At 37.6% G+C, this 17,979-nt stretch overlaps 1 protein-coding gene across 4 annotated transcripts in view; it reads right to left on the bottom strand.

Moving 5' to 3' along the window:
• Positions 1 to 1,696: 1,696 nt before the first annotated feature.
• The window catches only part of LOC117713356 (prolactin-5A1-like), a 52,468-nt gene continuing 36,185 nt past the window's right edge, over positions 1,697 to 17,979 (bottom strand). For all 4 annotated transcript variants that reach the window (XM_076939221.1, XM_076939222.1, XM_076939220.1 and 1 more), the window contains 4 exons: positions 5,163 to 5,338; positions 3,595 to 3,699; positions 2,782 to 2,976; positions 1,697 to 2,016 (listed from right to left, as the gene is read on the bottom strand). In XM_076939221.1, the coding sequence (XP_076795336.1) occupies positions 1,828 to 2,016; positions 2,782 to 2,976; positions 3,595 to 3,699; positions 5,163 to 5,276 (603 nt within the window). In that variant the 5' untranslated portion in view covers positions 5,277 to 5,338 and the 3' untranslated portion in view covers positions 1,697 to 1,827. The remainder of the gene's footprint in view (positions 2,017 to 2,781; positions 2,977 to 3,594; positions 3,700 to 5,162; positions 5,339 to 17,979) is intronic.

Here is a 17,979-nt window from a genome sequence, read left to right as displayed (position 1 = left end):
GTATCTGAGATAGCTCATTTGCATGGAGAGTCTTTCTAGAAATTTGACCTTGTACTTTCTCCAGGGATTACATGACTTCCTTCAGATAGAGTGTGGGTTGGCCTTCCCAGATGAGGCAGAGAAGAGAAAGCCCTGCTAAGAAATGGGAATCATCCATCTTCACTAAGTTCAAGAGACCTGTCTGGACAGAGAAGGACTTCACCCTCAAATAGCAGTATCCAATAATTTGCATTTGGTATTTCAATGACGATGGGACTGACATCCTGTCTCATTTATTTTTAGGTCTTATGGTCATTTTTCCTTTCCTCTCTTTCCACAAGCTCTTTGTTGTAGAAAGGCAACTCAACAACTGCACTTTGAAATCATCACACAGTCTCTCTTGCTTTGAGGCAGTTGATGGATTGCAATACCCTCACCCGTCATGCCTTTCCACACGGAGGACATGTTCTATTAGGAATTGTAGCTGAAAAATTGGGTGTTCCAATTTGTGACCTTCTTCAGCATATCTGTGTGTATGGACAGGTTGATTGTTAATAAAGAAAATTGCTCAGGGGCTTGAAATCAAAGGAAGAAATGTATCTCACCCTTCATGTAAACTAGCTCTAATGAATTTGACTTTCTGATCTGGCTTGTATGTAAATGAACAGGAGAAAAAGAAAATTGGCAGAAACCTAATGGAGAGGCCAGCAGCCATGCAGATTTATGGCTGCAATGTGTGATGTGAGTAGTTATGAGATTCCTCTGAATCAGTTGATAAACTTATTTGAGCCACTTTTGTTCTTATGCAATGGAATAAAAATCCGAGGTTAAAGGGGGCCACAAAGAACAGACTTGATCAGTAGGAGAATCTAGCCAGAGGAGTTTTTAGGATAAAAGACACTTTACCCTAAGGGATTCTAACTAATACTAATCTCACACACATATTAGGATATTTCATGAGAGAGGTACCTATCACTAACAGGAAATTCACATTCAAAGAGTTTGGGGCTCATCTGACTATGGTGTAAAATTTTCCATCTTCTAATCTTCCATCCAATTGTGATAGTGTTACATACATGGGAATCATCTGGCAAGGATGGTAGAAATGAGCAGTTCTTACAACCTTTCTTCATCTTCTTTCTTCTGGATTTCCATTCATGTGACATTGCCACAAATGGAAGTGATTAGAAGCATCTGAAGATGGGGGGAAAGTACTAAACAGTGTTCAGATGAGGTTCAAATTAGCCCAGAGAAGCCTTGTTAGAACCCAGGTAGAGATAATATTAGCTATTCTGAGATGGTGTTGCACAGAGAACTCAGACAAGCATGGCTGAAGACAGTCAATGGAGATGCCACTTCCTCCTTGGATGCCAACACTTTCTGGATGGAAAAGTTCATGGAACTTAAGGATAGTAAAGTGCACAATGCTTGCAGGTTTTTCCTCCTCGGGACAGTATGAAGTTGACTCATGGCTCCTGCTGGCTTTCATCAGTTACACCAAGATTTTCATGTTCTTGGTAGAATAATATCTCAAACCAAGAGTCTACACAACATGCATTGACTCACAATGTTTCTGAGTCGTGTTGTGTCATATCTTATTTTCAAGAGACTCATGTAACTCGTGACAGTTATCAATGGGAATATCTCAATGCTTTTAATGTGCTTGCTATTAATCTTTTCAGACATATTTTAAAGCATTAGTTTTTAATACCCCAAGGAGAGTCCCTTCATTGATAATTACACACTGGAAAGGTATAAAATTAACCAAAATGTTTATAGGAATGGGTCCCTACAGCAGTATAGCATCCCATCTGTGTCTGGGCATTTCAGAATAGACATGATGGAGACTTAGCACAGTCTGCGGAGCATTTTACATCTCAGGATCTTGACATGAGTGGCAATTCTTTTTCCATCATAATCCAGGCAAGTGAGAAGTGCATGATAGAAAACAAGGCGATAGGAATTCTTTAACCGGTGTAAGGAGAGCAGTCCATATGAGGCAAGGTAGTCCTCATCTTCCTCAAATTCAAGACGAAGCTAATCACCAAAAAATAATCTCTTATTAAATGTACTAATAGTTATTATTCTTCTGTATTACTTAAATGTTGAATAAAGATTTCATGATTCTGGAGCAGGCACATATAGATTTGCTAGTTATCTGTAAACTAGACAGAAGACTCCTACATATATCTCTGACATGGAGCTCATCCAAGATGGAATATGTTCTCACAAAAATAGACAGAGCTTGCTACTTGACTATAGGTGTGGTTTTGGCCAAAGGACAGTAGAGAAGCTAATGTCAGCTCCCCCAGGAAGGACCTCCCTGTGTTTTTGGTGTCATCTCTGAGGTACTATTTGTGCATCTTGAATTTTTAGTTCACCATTTTTTTCTTGTTTCCAGTCAAATCTACCTCCCACCTACTCTAAGGAAAGAAAGCCACAGAAGTGATGAGGACTTGGTGTTTTGATGTGGACAGACCAGGGATGCTGTGATAAGATCTTCAAACTCTCAAGAGATCTTCATTCTGTGAAGGAACGACATTCTGTGTTCTGTGCAGGAACAATACCTCCCAAACTATTGTGAGGAGATGTTACTACCTTCTGAGAGCCCTGTGTTGTGCAGCTGACTACAACACCTTTGAGAAAGTTGCAGTGACCAACAACCCCTTAGGCATGAGGGTATTTATAAGCCTGCTTATATTACACTATCCCAAAAGAGAGATATTTCAAATGCATTTGTCTTTACCAGGGTCACAGATTTCATGAATGAGAAAAACAAAGTATTGAAAGGCAGGAACTTACCAGGTTGAGTAATGATTTGACTTCTTTTAGTATTGTCGATAGCCTTATGAATTTTGAAGCTATCTCTCTGACTTTAGAAATGAAAGCTCCAACACCAGGAATTGACTCCAGATGAGCAATATCTGCTATTACGTGTGTCAGGGTGTTGTTCCAACCAATCAACATACCTATGGTCATGTTCAAAAGGACCTCAGGCTAGGCAAAAACATTGAGCATCACATTAAATAAAGAACTGCATGTTGAATTGCATGTGATACCTAGTGTAGTGTTTGTAGCTCATGTTGTACAATTTTTTTGAGAATCATTTGCTGCAGTTAGTATAGTACTTTGTGAGTACCTAGACATGGAATAGCTCTTAATAGATATTCTCTTTCATTACTTTCTCTCACATTTACAATTTCTTATGTGCATTCTGTACATAGCTGATATACAGAATATGTATAGCAGATATACATAATCATTAAGCAAAACAAGTTATATGTGCTACATGGGTACATATTTGATTGCTTTAAACCTAAGACATTAAGATTGGTTATGTCAAGAAATAGAATGAAGTGTATAATATTTCCTACTTAGCAGTTTATACTCGCACCAGAAGCCTTATTTGCCTCTCGTAAAACACATTCAATATTTTATAACATATACCTGTAATGACTAAGGAAAAGACGTCAAATGAGAATTGTGATTTTTGCCCCCTTGGAATGCTCTGGGGGGGGTATTGTTTGGTTTGTTTTTGCTGTTTTCTATAACAACCTGCAGCTTGGCAGAGCCAGTGGACTGTTTCAGTTGATTTGATGAGAAAATTACACTCACCTGAATCTCTTGGTCTTGTGTTATTTTGTATGGTACACGGAGGGAATATTTGTAGCATAACCAGAGGAATTTTTCTGATAAGAATGGACCTGAAACATATTTATCCTGGAAATAATCAGAACATTGGGTAAATTGGGGAACAGAGACAATAAATCAATGAGAGGGTAAGTAATATGTTTGGTCCATGGTTATTATTACAGTATGAGTACTACATTAAATATATAAATTTAGAAATGAGGAAAGTGATGCTTTAGATAAGTGAGTGAGATCTGTAATCTCACTTTTCCTCCTCCTATTTGAGTCTACTAACTTCTCTGCTTTATTATTGTCCTGTTTTTGCATGTTTTCTAAAGAGTTATTATTTGAAAAAATAAGCAAAAAAGGAGACTACAAAACACTTGGTGTTTCAATGATGCTCTTACCTAGAATATTAATGGCACACTGAATACATATCTGTGTTTGGGAATCCTTGACTTCCTGTTATTTCAGTTATCACTGGGTTCTTACACCTTCACTTTAGCAATTTCCTCAAAAATTTAAAAATGCAATTTTCTGATTATAGTAGAATCAGTCATTAAAAATCAAGCATATTTTTAGAAATATTATACAATAAAAACTAAAATACAGATATATACTTAATGTTTACATATTATTAATATTTATTGACACTGCATTTTATTAAATATATTACTTAAAATACCGTTTATTTAAATTTATTGTAACATTGTAAAAGCTTAATCTGTAAAAGAGCAACATTGTAAAGATTAATGAAGTATGAAGGACCCCAACAAACTGAAATACTGTCACTCAAGATTGCAGAATGAAAGAATTTCTAGTAATTAAATAGGGCATCATGAGTGTACTTATTGCACATATGAGGGGTTACCTTGCAAGCTCACTATTGTTTGAAGTTCTTGTCTATGTTGACACCTTAACTAACTTGGAGGGGACATATTGGCCTTCAAAGCATCTTCACCATAAGACAGGGTCTAGTTACAGTTCTAAAACAGTTTCTTCAGAGTGATTAGGTCATATCTTACAATGGCTGCACGTTTGGGAATTTCTGAGAAGCTATTATTCTTACAATTATCATTACACTATTGATTTTCTCCACCCAAATTATTTCTCTCATTTTAGTTCTGATTAATTCAAGCCACACCCTACAACAATTCTGCTTTCTTGGGCATATGCTATGCACTAAGTGAAACATGCTGACAGAAACTGGCCCCCAGCATCCAAGAGAGAAATACAGAAAGGGTTTTTAGCCATGGATTTTAGGGCTTTGTGTCACAAGTGGAAACATTTTAATTTAAAAAAATAATTAGAAATACCAAAATCTGTTTTAAAGGGAAAAAATCACTTAAAGACATCCCCTCATTAAATTTATAGATTTATTAAACTGTTTCATTTTTTCTGGTTTTATCTCAGTGGCAGATAGCTCCTTGTGCCTGTGAAGGTATATATTATATGATGTTTATATCAAAGTGCTTCTCCACTGAGGTGCAGTACTGCCCAGATATTGTTTAACAACTCCTTTTTGGAGAAGCAGGAGTTAGCGAGGTACTTACAAACTCATTGAATATTTCTGAAGTGAGGTTACTGGTGTGCTCAGATAGGCCACGTGCCTCATTAAGCAAGTACTCAAGAGTCAGCTGGCATTGCCCATTTATTACTTCACACATGGGCACAGAGACCACATTCTCCCACAGAAGCAGGTTTGACAGTAGCAACAGCAGGAGTGCCCCTGCCATAAAGAAAAAAGTCACTTACATCATCTATCCATGTGAAGGTATAAGCATCATCCTGTCTAGAGATGCCTTGTCCATACACAGAGCCTTCCCTTGCACAACCTAGTACATTTGAGCTGGCTTGGGAGAACAAACATCATCCACTATGAAAATGACCTCAATCCTTTGTCCTTCTTGCTGTGATAAGAGTAGGTGCTAGGACCTCTTCTCTGATCACATGCGCACCTTTCAAATTTGTGACAATGATTTGTGCTGATTTTTATCACCAAGGCACTTTTAACAGATAGACCTCTAAAACCTTGGTAATTTGTCATTGCAAGAGGAATTATCAAGTATGTACCACATTAAAAAGGCTTTTAACCATTCGGGATAGTACCCAGAAGTCTTTCTGAAATAAATATATGAGGAACAAGCTGGGGTGCGGTGGATAAAATGTTTGCCATAAAGTATGACTGGAGTTACAATCTCCTGAATCTAAGCAAAAGCCTGGTGGGATTTGAAACCATTGGTAAGTTCGGCCTTCTTATAAGACAGAGACAGGGAATCTCTAGAAAAAACTGGATAGGAAAACTAGCCTTATATGTAAATTGGGATTATAGTTGAGATGCCTCAATGAATAAGGTGGACAATCAATTAAAGATGATTGCTGACATAAACCTCTACCCTGCAAGGATCACACATGCATGAGAAGATGTATACACACACATATAAATCAGATGTATACACATGAAAATGAAAATGTGCAAACTCTCTAAAAAAACAAAAGCAAGAAAACACAAACCAAACCTCAAAGCAATGTCAAAAACCTGTGAGACTAAGTTCCACAGAATCTTTAATAGACGGACTTTGAAACGTCCAAACTAAAGAGAGGGGATTGTTAACGACTGAGGCCTGGGAGGTAGCTAAATTCACATACCCCAAATAAATACATTAGAAGAATTATTCGGTGTGAAAGTTATTAATCAAATATTTTAAAATCAAAATAACACTGTTAACAAAATTCATAGCATCTCAATTTTTCAAAGACTATGATAATTCCATGATTTTAGTTTATGCTTGATAAACACAGACACACATATATACACACACACACACATACACACACAGCTTCTATTGCTTATTGAAGAGATATAACAGTCTAGATATTACACTTTTTTGTTTTACATTTCCTAAAATATAGTTATTACAAATTTAAATTTTTATATTTCTTTTATTTTTGAATACTTTATGTCATTTTGTATCCACAGCTTTTTCTACAACCTTTTCATGTGGCCCTGCTTGCTTTCTTTCAAATTCATACTTCTTTTCTCATTAATTATTGTTACATACATATATGTACCAATTCAGTTTTCTTAAATATATTATCAATAATATAAAGGCAAAAACCTGGCATTAGCATGCTTTATCTACAAAGTCACTTGGTTTGAGGCAAGTTCTTGAGACATTATAAGACACACGTGTTAGTATTGTTCACTTTCAGCTGAGCTTCATTAGGTTGACTCAAGTCAGTCAGTCTAGAACAGTGACTTAGGACCAGAAGAATTTACCTGCTTTCTTTTGGAATTATTGGACCTATACTCTCCTATGGTCTCATTCCAGATAATTTTTCATTTAGGATGGATCATTTCTTGTCCTAAGGCTGCTCTAGGCATTTGAGATTGTGCCAAGCTCTCCCCAAGACTCTATACAAGAAAGGTCAATAACATGAATATCTTGTTTTTCTCTTGTTCTCCCTACTTCAATTGAGACAACACAAGCTCAAGAAATTGCTACATTTCTCTGAAACAAGAAAGTTTTCTTTTAGAACTGTTGAGTTAAAAGTCTTATGTGCCATGTGCCTTTTATAACAAAGATTATAAAGTTTCTGAAGTACTGCATGAAACTGGGAAAGTATTGTATCCAAGTGTAGCTTAGTAGAAAATGATGAATTCCTTCAGGAGAAGAAGAAATACTTACAGGAACATGGTTGAGTCAAAGACAGCTGCATCTCTTAAAATTTTCAGCAGTGTGGATACCAAGTGAGGAAAGCTACTTTTCTAGAATCCTTCCTTCAGGTAACCTCCCACCACCTATGTAGTCCTCCAGACCCCTCCCAAAGATGTGTAGACATAGCTGCAGGAGAGAATGATACTTGAATCCCCAGGTTAGGGTCCTGTGACCTTGATTCATCTAGAAGTGTTGACAGTCTCATCACCATTACGGTTGTCCTAGACACAGATATTGTTGTCCTAATTTCTACACATGGCCTTCAGTTAGGTCATAAATCAGCTGTAGAGGAATGCAGAAATTTTCTAACACTTCGTTTTTTCCCTCAAACTCTTATACTCTGCTGTCAACTCTTCGGCAAAGTTTCCTGATCAATAAAATGTGTGATAAACTCTCTTTTGATTCCTTTATGAGCATTGAGACACCATGTCACAGTAAGAATAATAAATTATTTTAATTGATATAACTCTCTCCCAGTAATCATAAACCTCTATGGTCTCTTATAGTTGGGACAATAAGTACCTTGTGATCGTTGCTTGTCAGTAACATTATGGCTTTTGTGCTTTTTAAAGTGTATTTTATAGTGCCAGTTTTCAGATAGCGTGAGCATTGCCTCTCAATATTTTTTGCTACCTTATCTACCCAAGTGAAGTCCATTAAGGATGCACCATGAAGGGCTATCCTAGAAACACCAACAAGGGTTATAAAAATGAACAAAAATCCCATTGCTTTTAGAATCATTTCTTCTAAGTGTCTTCAACAGGCTGTGTGTGAGTCACTACTTATTTAGTTCTTGAAAATACACTATTATTCTGCATAATCCATTTGGCTTCCTCATCCTTAGGCATCTCAAAGAGCCAAGTAGCTGGCAAGATCCAGAATGCAGCTCTGTCTTAGGTTGGTTAGGCTCTGTGCAGAATCTTACCTGTCCTTGGATTGCCAGCCTGTTAAATTAATAACTCTGTCTGGGGTTCCATTTTCAGTTTCAAGTCATGTACTTTGGCTGAGAACATGCTGGTGTTGTTAAAGACAAGCTTTAACACGATGGGCAGGAATAAAAGTATTCCCAGGACAAAAAGGGCTAGCATGAACAAGCTATATATGCCATTCTTGAAGCTTGACCAAAATGGAAATGCTGACCTCAAGCCATGAATAATTTTATCAGCAGTATTTGCAGCATCAAATCTCAGCTGAACAACATACTTTAAATTCATAATCTCACTATGCAAATTTGAAACATCCAGAGAGGTGCTAGAATTATGCCAAATACTCTGCAAGTGTCTTCAAACTTTTTCCTAATTATAATGACTATCATTGTAAATTTTAGAAGTAACACACCTCCATGGGTATTTGGCATGACACTCGAGATGGCTCCTTACTCTTAAACTCTGAACCTCCTTCAAATAATTTGAATAGGATAAAGAGCATCAATCTGATGTTCCGAATGCCTATCTAAATCCTCTTGCATACTAAACACATTAGTGACTTTCTTTTTTGCTAAATGGTTAATAAAAGTAGCTTCCTTAACATTTTGTGTCAAAGTAATTACAGAAGCAGTGGTGCTAGCAGTTACTGTAATTAAAGCTGTTATAGCAGCAATAATCAATCCCACTGCCCTCTTGCTTCTGTTTAAAGCCTAACTCATTTCTTTTAGTATTTGCAAGCTTTTTTCAGAAAACCAAGATTCTGTACTACTCAGGGCAATAAAACAAAAGCTGGCTGATACAGCCTCGTAACAGACATGCCAGGTTTCAACACACTAACAAAATTAGAAAGTGTACAATCAGTGCAACCTACAATAAATACTGTAGAAGAAACCAAAGTAATTTTAACTTGACAATTAAAAGAGCCTTAACACGTGCACTAACCCTTTGTTTGAAATCCAGATCCTGCCCCAATGTTATCTCTTGCTAACATAACATCATATAGAACTGCAGCTATTTTCCAAATATTTCTCTGACAATTTCCAGGTCCAGTCTTCCAAATGAAGACTGTTATTCCCAATATTGGGTTGATTTCTAGACCAGTCTATGATTGAGTCCAAATAACTGGTCACATTTTAAAAAAATACAAGAGTCTTTATAACTTCTCCTTTTGATTCTCTGTCCCACAAAGTCTAAAAACTTGACGGCAAGTCAGCTTTTCCCATCTGGGATAAAGGAAATCAAATGTGGGTCAGGAATATATGTCCAATACAGCTTCACAGTCACCATTGTCAGTGCACTCAGAAAACTCACAGGTCAGCATCATTCTTTGTCCTAGCATCAGCTTGTCTCTTTGGCAGCCACCATACTCCTTCAGCATTCTGCAGAAAAAAACACAAACATACCCTCTTCCCCATATTAGATACCTAATCGGGATCATGCCATATGCCAGTAAGTGCATACGCCAGTAAGTGAATATTTCCTTTTCACCTAGGCATAGGTATGTCTAGTTGTGCCATAGGCACTCAGCAGAAAGTTCGTGGCATCCATTTTTTTTTAAATTTGGATATTTTATTTGCATTTCAGATGTTATCCCATTTTCCTATCCCCCCCAGAAATCCCCTACCCTGTCGCCCCTCCTGCTGTTTCTATGAGGGTGTGCCCTACCTATCCACTCACTCCCCCCTCCCCACCCTCAAATTCCCACAATCAACATCCAGCCTTCACAGGACCAAGGACCTTCTCTCCCACCAATGCCTGACAAAGCCATCCTCCACTACATATACAGACCTTGGGAGCTCTGGTTGGATGGTATTGTCACTCTTCCCATAGAACCTCAAGTCCCTTTAGCACCTTCAGTTTTCTCTCTACCTCCTCCATTGGGGACCCCATGATCAGTTCAATGGTTACCTACTGCAAGCATCTGCCTCTGAATATGTCAGATTCTAGCAGAGACTCTCAGGAGACTGATATATTAGGCTCCTGTCAGCATGCACTTCCTGGCATCCACAACAGTGTCTGCCTGTGGTGACTGCATATAGGATAGATCCCCAGGTAGGGCAGTCTCTTGACAGCCCCTTCTCCAGTCTCTGCTCCACACTTTGTCTCCATATTTTGTCCTGTGAGTATTTTGTTACTATTAAGAAAGACCTAAGCACCCATACATTGTTCTTCCTTCTTCTTGAGCTTGATGTGGACTCTGAGCTGTATCTTGGGTATTCTGAGCTTTTGGGCTAATATCCACCTATTAGTGAGTACTTTTGTACTTTTTATTTTTGTGGGTACATGTGTGTTCTTTTGTGATTGAATTACATCATTAAGGATAATATTTTCTAGATCCATCCTTTTCCTACGAATTCCATGAATTCATTGTTTTTAATAGCTGAGTACTACAGAAAAGTACCCCATTTTCTGTATCCATTCCTCTGTTGAAGAACATCTGAGTTGTTTCCAGATTCTAGCTATTATAAATATGGCTGCTATGAACATGAGCATGTGTCCTTGTTATATGTTGGAGCATCTTTTGGGTATATGCCCAGGAGTGGCATAACTGGGTCCTCAGGTAATGCTATGTCCAATTTTCTGAGGAATTGCCAGACTGATTTCCAGAGTGGTGGTACCAGCTTACAATCCCACCAACAATGGAGGAATGTTCCTCGTTCTCCACATCCTTGCCAGCATCTGCTATCCCCTGAGTTTTTGATCTTAGCCATTCTGACTGGTGTGAGGTGGAATCTCAGGGTTGTTTTGATTTGCATTTCCCCGATGATTTCTTGAGTTCTTTGTATATTTTCGATATTAGCCCTCTATCAGATGAAGAATTTGTAAAGATCGTTTCCCAATCTGTTGGTTGCCGTTTTGTCCTATTGACAGTATCCTTTGCCTTACAAAAGCTTTGTGATTTTATGAGGTCCCATTGGTCAATTCTTGATCTTAGAGCATAAGCCATTGTTGTCCTGTTCAGGAACTTTCCCCCTGTGCCCAAGTGTTTGAGGCTCTTCCCCACTTTTTCTTCTATTAGTTTCAGTGTGTCTGGTTTTATATAGAGGTCCTTGATCCACTTGAACTTGAGCTTTGTACAAAGAGATAAGAATGGATCTATTTGCATTCTTCTATATGCTGGACTCCAATAGAACCAGCACCATTTGTTGAAAATGCTGTCTTTTTTCCACTGAATGGTTTTAGCTCCTTTGTCAAAGATCAATTGACCATAGGTGTTTGAGTTCATTTCTGGGTCTTCAGTTCTATACCATTAATCTTCTTGCCTGTCTTTGAACCGATGCCATGCAGTTTTTATCACTATTTCTTTGTAGTACAGCTTGAGGTCAGGGATGATGATCCCCCCTTCCCCGCCCCCCGAAGATCTTTTATTGATGAGAATAGTTTTCTCTTTCCTGGGTATTTTGTTATTCCAAATGTATTTGAGAATTGCTCTTTCTATCTCTATGAAGAATTGAGGTGGAATTTTGATGGGATTGCATTGAATCTGTAGATTGCTTTCAGCAAGATGGCCATTTTTATTATATTAATCCAGCCAATCCATGAGCATGGGAGATCTTAAAATCTTCCGAGATCTTCTTCAACTTCTTTCTTCAGAGACTTGAAGTTCTTGTCATATAGATCTTTCACTTGCTGGTATAGATTCACATCAATGTGTTTTATATTATTTGTGACAATTTTAAGGGGTGTCACTTCCCTAATTTCTTTCTCAGCCTGTTTATCCTTTAAGTAGTGGAAGTCTACTGATTTGTTTGAGTTGATTTTATATCCAGCCACTTTGCTGAAGTTGTTTATTGGGTTTACAAGTTCTTTGGTTGAAATTTTTGGGTAACTTAAATATACTATCATATCTGCAAATAGTTGTATTTTGACTACTTCCTTTCCAATTTGTATCCCTTTGACCTCCTTTTGTTGTCTAATTGCTCTGGCTAAGCCTTTGGGTACTATATTGAATACTTAGTGGGCAGTATTGTCTAGTCCCTGATTTTGGTGGAATTGCTTCAAGTTTCTCTCCATGTAGTTTGATGTTGGCTACTGGCTTGCTGTATATGGCTTTTACTATGTTTAGGTATGGGCCTTGAATTCCTGGTCTTTCCGGGACTTTTACCATGAAGAGATGTTGAATTTTGTCAAATGCTTTCTCAGCATCTAATGAGATGACCATGTTGTGTTTTTCTTCGAGTTTGTTTATATAGTGGATTACGTTGATGGACTTCCATATATTGAACCATCCCTGTATTCCTGGGATAAAGCCTACTTGATCATGATGGATGATTGTTTTGATATGTTCTTGGATTTGGTTTGCGAGAATTTTATTGATTATTTTGCATCAATTATCACAGGGAAGATTGGTCTGAAGTCCTTTTTCTTTGTTGGGTCTTTGTGTGGTTTAGGTATGTGCATAATTGTAGCTTCATAGAATGAATTTGGTAGTGATCCTTATGTTTCTATTTTGTGAAATAGTTTGAAGAGAATTGGTATTAGGTCTTCTTGGAAAATCTGATAGAATTCTGCACTAAAATATCCGGTCCTGGGCTTTTTTTGTGTGTGTGTGGGGAGACTTTTAATGACTGCTACTATTTTTTTTAGAGGTTATGGGACAATTTAGGTGGTTTATCTGATCTCGATTATCTTTGATAACCAGTATCTTTCTAGAAAATTGTCCATTTCATCCAGATTTTCATGTTGTGTTGAGTCTAGGCTTTTGTAGTAAGATCTGATGATTTTTTTTGAAGTGCCTCAGTTTCCTTTGTTATGTCTCCCTTTTCAGTTCTAATTTTATTAATTTGGATACTGTCTCTGTGCCCTCTGGTTAGTCCAGCTAAGGGTCTATCTATCTTGTAGATTTTCTCAAGGAACCAGCTCCTGGTTTTGTTGATACTTTGTATAATTCTTTTTGTTTCTACTTGGTTGATTTCAGCCCTGAGTTTGATTATTTCCTGTCATCTACTCCTCTTGGGTGTATTTCCCTCTTTTTGTTCTAGAGCTTTCAGGTGTGCTGTCAAGTTGCTAGTGTATGCTCTCTTCAGTTCCTTTTTATAGGCACTTAGAGCTATGAGTTTTCCTCTTAGTACTGCTTTCAGTGAGTCCCACAAGTTTTGATATGATGTGTCCTCATTTTCATTTAATTCTAAAAAGTCTTTAATTTCTTTCTTTATTTCTTCCTTGACCAAGTTTTCATGGAGTAGAGCCGTGTACAGTTTCCATGTGTATGTGGGCTTTCTGCTGTTTTGTTGTTATTGAAGATCAGCCCTGGTCCATGGTGGTCCGATAGGATATATAGGATTAATTCAATGTTCTTGTATCTGTTGAGATTTGTTTTGTGTCTGATTATATGGTTGATTTTTGAAGAAGGTACCACGAGGTGCTGAGAAGAAGGTATATTCTCTTGTTTTAGGGTGAAATGTTCTATAGATATCTGTTAAATTCATTTGGTCCATAACTTTTGGTAGTTTCACAGTGTCTCTGTTTAGTTTCTGTTTCCATGATCTGTCCACTGGTAAGAACTGGGTGACGGAATCTCCTCCTATTATTATGTGAGGTTCAATGTATGCTTTGAGCTTCATTAATGTTATTTTATGAATGTAGATTCCTTGTATTTGGAGCATAGATGTTCAGAATTGAGAGTTCATCTTGGTGGATTTTTTTCCTCTGGTGTAGTGTCCTTCCTCATCTTTTTTGATAACTTTTGGTTGAAAGTCTATTTTATTGGATATTAGAATGGCTACTCCAGCTTGTTTCTTGGGGCCATTTTTCTGGAAATTTTTTTTCTAGCCTTTCACTTTGAGGTAGTGTCTGTGTTTGTCACTGGGGTGTGTTTCCTGTATACAGTAAAATGCTGGGTGTAGTTTAAGTATCCAGTCTGTGTCTATGTTTTTTTATTAGGGAATTGAATCCGTTGGTGTTGAGAGATATTAGGGACCAATGATTGTTGCTTCCTGTTATTTTTGTTGTTAGAGGTGGAATTATTAGGTGTGTTTCTCTTCTTTTGGGTTTGTTGTGAAAAGATTAATTTCTTGCTTTTTCTTGGGTGTAGTTTCCTTCCTTTTATTGAAATTTTCCTTCTAACATCCTCTGTATGACTGGATTAGTAGAAAGATATTGTTTAAATTTGGTTTTGTCTTAGAATATCTTGGATTCTCCATTTATGATAATTGAGAGTTTTTCTGAGTATAGTAGCCTGAGCTGGCATTTTTGTTTTCTTATGGTCTGCATGGCCCAAGATCTGGCTTTTAGAGTCTCTGTTGAAAAGTCTGGTGTAATTATGATAGGTCTGTCTCTATATGTAACTTGACCTTTTTCTTTTATTGCTTTCAATATTCTTTCTTTGTTATAAGCAATTTGGTGTTTTAATTATTATGTGACGGGAGGAGTTTCTTTTCTAGTCCCATCTTTTAGGTGTTCTGTAGGCTTCTTGTATGTTTATGGGAATCTCTTTAGGTTAGGGAAGGTTTCTTCTATAATTTCATTGAAGATATTTGTTGGCTCTTTGAGTTGGGAATCTTCACTCTCTTCTATATCTATTATTCTTAGGTTTCTTCTTTTCATTGTGTCCCAGATTTCTTGAATGTTATGAATTAGGAACTTATTCTTTTTGTATTTTACTTGGCTGCTGTGTTGATATCTTCTATGGTATCTTCTGACACCTAAGATTCTCTCTTCTATCTCTTTTTTAATAGATATTTTCTTTATTTACATTTCAAATGTCATCCCCTTTTCTGGTTCCCCCCCCCCCCAGAATCCCTTTATCCCATCCCCCTTCCTAATGCTTGCAATTGTGACTCCTGCTCTCTTTCCTAGGTTTTCCATCTCCAAAGCTGTCTCCCTTTGTGTTTTCTTTAATGTTTCTATTTCAAGTTTTAGATCCTGGATGATTTTGTTCATTTTCTTCACCAGTTTGGTTGTGTATTCCTGTAATTCTTTAAGGGATTTATGTGTTTCCTCTTTAAGGGCTTCTACTTATTTACTTGTGTTCTCCTGTATTTCTTTAAAGGAGTTATTTATGTCCTTCTTAAAGTCCTCTATCATCTTTATGAAATGAGACTTTAGATCTGATTCTTGCTTTATAGGTGTGTTGGGATATCCAGGGCTTGCTATGGTGGGAGGATTGGGTTTTGATGTTGCCAAGTTGTATTGGTTTCTGTTGCTTACATTCTTGTGTTTGCCTCTGGTTATCTGGTTATCTCTGGATTTAATTGGCCTCTCTGTCTCTTACAGCCTGTCCTTCCTGTGAGCCTGTGAGTCTGTGATCCTGTGATCCTGTGATCCTGTGATCCTGTGATCCTGTGATCCTGTGATCCTGTGATCCTGTGATCTTGTGTTGCTGGATGTGTCAGAACCTCCAAAAGCTGCAACTTGGGTGTGGGCTGTATGTATTTGGATCTGGAGGAGAGGCTCTGCTCCAAGCACAAGTGAAAACCAGAAGGCTCAAGGTTCTCTTGTTGGTTGGGTTGTCTGAGTCCTGGGACCCCAGGAGACCTGGTATGCTGGGTGTTGGGGTCTCATCTGTGATCCTGGATGTGTCAGAATACTCGGGGAGTCAAACTGCAACTCAGGTGTGGGTTTGGATCCAGAGCAGAGACTCTGCTCCAGGCGCTGGTGAAAACTGGAACAATTGATCCTAATTTAAGACTTCCAGATTGCAATAGTTGGTTCAGACAACACACAGGGTGTTTCAACCTCTTTGATCATAATCTTAGCTCAGTATATCACCTCTGTGTCATTTATGTTCTGACATCTAGGAAGTAAACAGTTGGCAGAAGGTGGGATTTCAAGCCGTGTAACTTCCATTGGCATACAATTCTTTAGTTATAGTAGGATAATATTTTGAAATATTACCTTGTAGTTTTTGGTCCTGGCCTCATTTATTTATCTTAAACAGTTTTATTCATTGCTCTAGGAAAGATATTCCCTGGCACTAGGCTAAATGAAAAAGATAAATGGAATCAATTCTTACTGAAAATGCCTGGTTTTCCAGAAGGAAGGAGCAAAAAAATAATAAACAATAGTCCCAAGGGTACACTTAATAAAGAAAGCCAGGACATCTAGTTTGTTCCAAACTAAACTAAGTCTTTTTGCACACAGGAAGGAACGCTGTGGAGGAGCAGGAGCACTTAGAGTCTGTGAGTTGGAAACATTGGGCTATTTGGCTAACAAAATAAAACAGAAGTGCACATTTTTTTTCATTAGACCCTATTTTTTTCTTTTGAGCTTCTGATCTTTGGAACTTAATTTTGTAATAAAAGTCAAACTGTCTATGTGAAATTTCCTAATGAGCCTACTGAAACAAACTAACAATAGACAGAAACCAGACAATAGACACACAAAATATTACATGTGTACAGGAACCATGCAAAAGAAGAAACACACAGGAGAACCACAGATGAAGCTTAAATACACATCTTCCCAAGATGGATGGAAAAATGGGTAGGTGATCAGCTGTAGAGGCTTTTGAAAGGATAATGTGATGGCCACCCATGGTTGTCAACTGAATTTAGAATCACCCAGGAGATACTCTAGTCATAGCTGTGAGGATGTTTCCAGAGAATAACTGTGGAGGAAAGATAAATGCTGAAAAGCAGAAGCATCAAGCTATGAATTGGGATCTTGGCCTGGAAAACAAAATGAAACAGAAAAAATCAAGCTGAGCACTAACATTCATCTTTCCTCTCTCTGTTCCTGAATGGATACAGTGCAACCAGTAGTCTCACCATGGTTGACTGTACCTTCCACCTATAAACCAAATGGTTCTTCCTCGTGTTGCTTTTGCAGGTAGCAATTGGCTTTTAGGAGAAACAAATGGTCCAGATTCCAGCTCAGGAAAACGTCCCTCTGGACTCTTGCAGACAAAGGTATCAATAACTTAAATGGAGGTAAGGAAAAAAGCAGCCCCATAAAGAAAGGTCCTCTTACTATGCACATACAATCTCTACTATACAAATCCCATAAAAACAGATGGTTTGCTTAGCATAAGCAGGTGGACATAGTTCAGTCTTCTTTTCTGAGTCTTCTCTGGATGATGAGTTTTTAGGGAAAGATTCTAATGTATTCATTCTGCTTTTGGAAGAACTTTGTTTAGTCTTATCTGGAAACTTCAGAGAAAGCTTCTTCAGGAGGAGGGGATTCGAGAAGGTTGCAGCTTCTATGGCCTCCTAATTTATCCTAATTCAGTCAAAATGGAAAACATGTCTAAGAGCAACACTTTAAATTGTATTTTGAGCTCCAACAATTTCATTCAGTTCAGGCATTTCCCCCTGTCCTAAAGAATATATTTTCTTTGCTCATTGCTTGGTTCCTGGCAGAAGCTCCTATAAATAAAAGCAGATTAAAAAGAAAAGTAGACATTTGTTTATGATTTTTTAACATGCAAACCTTCATAAGAAAGTAAAGTCCCCATGGAGTGAAAATCTGAATGTTTGTTGAATTCGAGGTCTGATGTGTAAGTAGATAGTCATGAAGGGTGATCAATGAAGTGTGTTCTAATGTGAGAGAATATCCTCTCAAGGCATGTGTGTTTTCAGAGTTACTGCATGACTTTTCTGGGGAGACATATAGAAATGTACAGTCACCCCAAGATAGGGCATGGACAGGCCAAAGAGATGATTCCAAGTTCAGCTTCAATAACTAATAAATCTGTAACGAGTATTTAGTTTAAAAGCATGGGCTCTGGCAGTCATCATAAGGTAGACTCAGACATCTTTTCCTAGTAATGAAGAAGAAAAAAAGGA

Source organism: Arvicanthis niloticus, chromosome 8, assembly GCF_011762505.2.
Source record: "Arvicanthis niloticus isolate mArvNil1 chromosome 8, mArvNil1.pat.X, whole genome shotgun sequence".
Taxonomy (NCBI): domain Eukaryota; kingdom Metazoa; phylum Chordata; class Mammalia; order Rodentia; family Muridae; genus Arvicanthis; species Arvicanthis niloticus.
The sequence above is the reverse complement of the archived record's forward strand: the minus strand, read 5'-3'. Positions and strand labels throughout refer to the sequence as shown.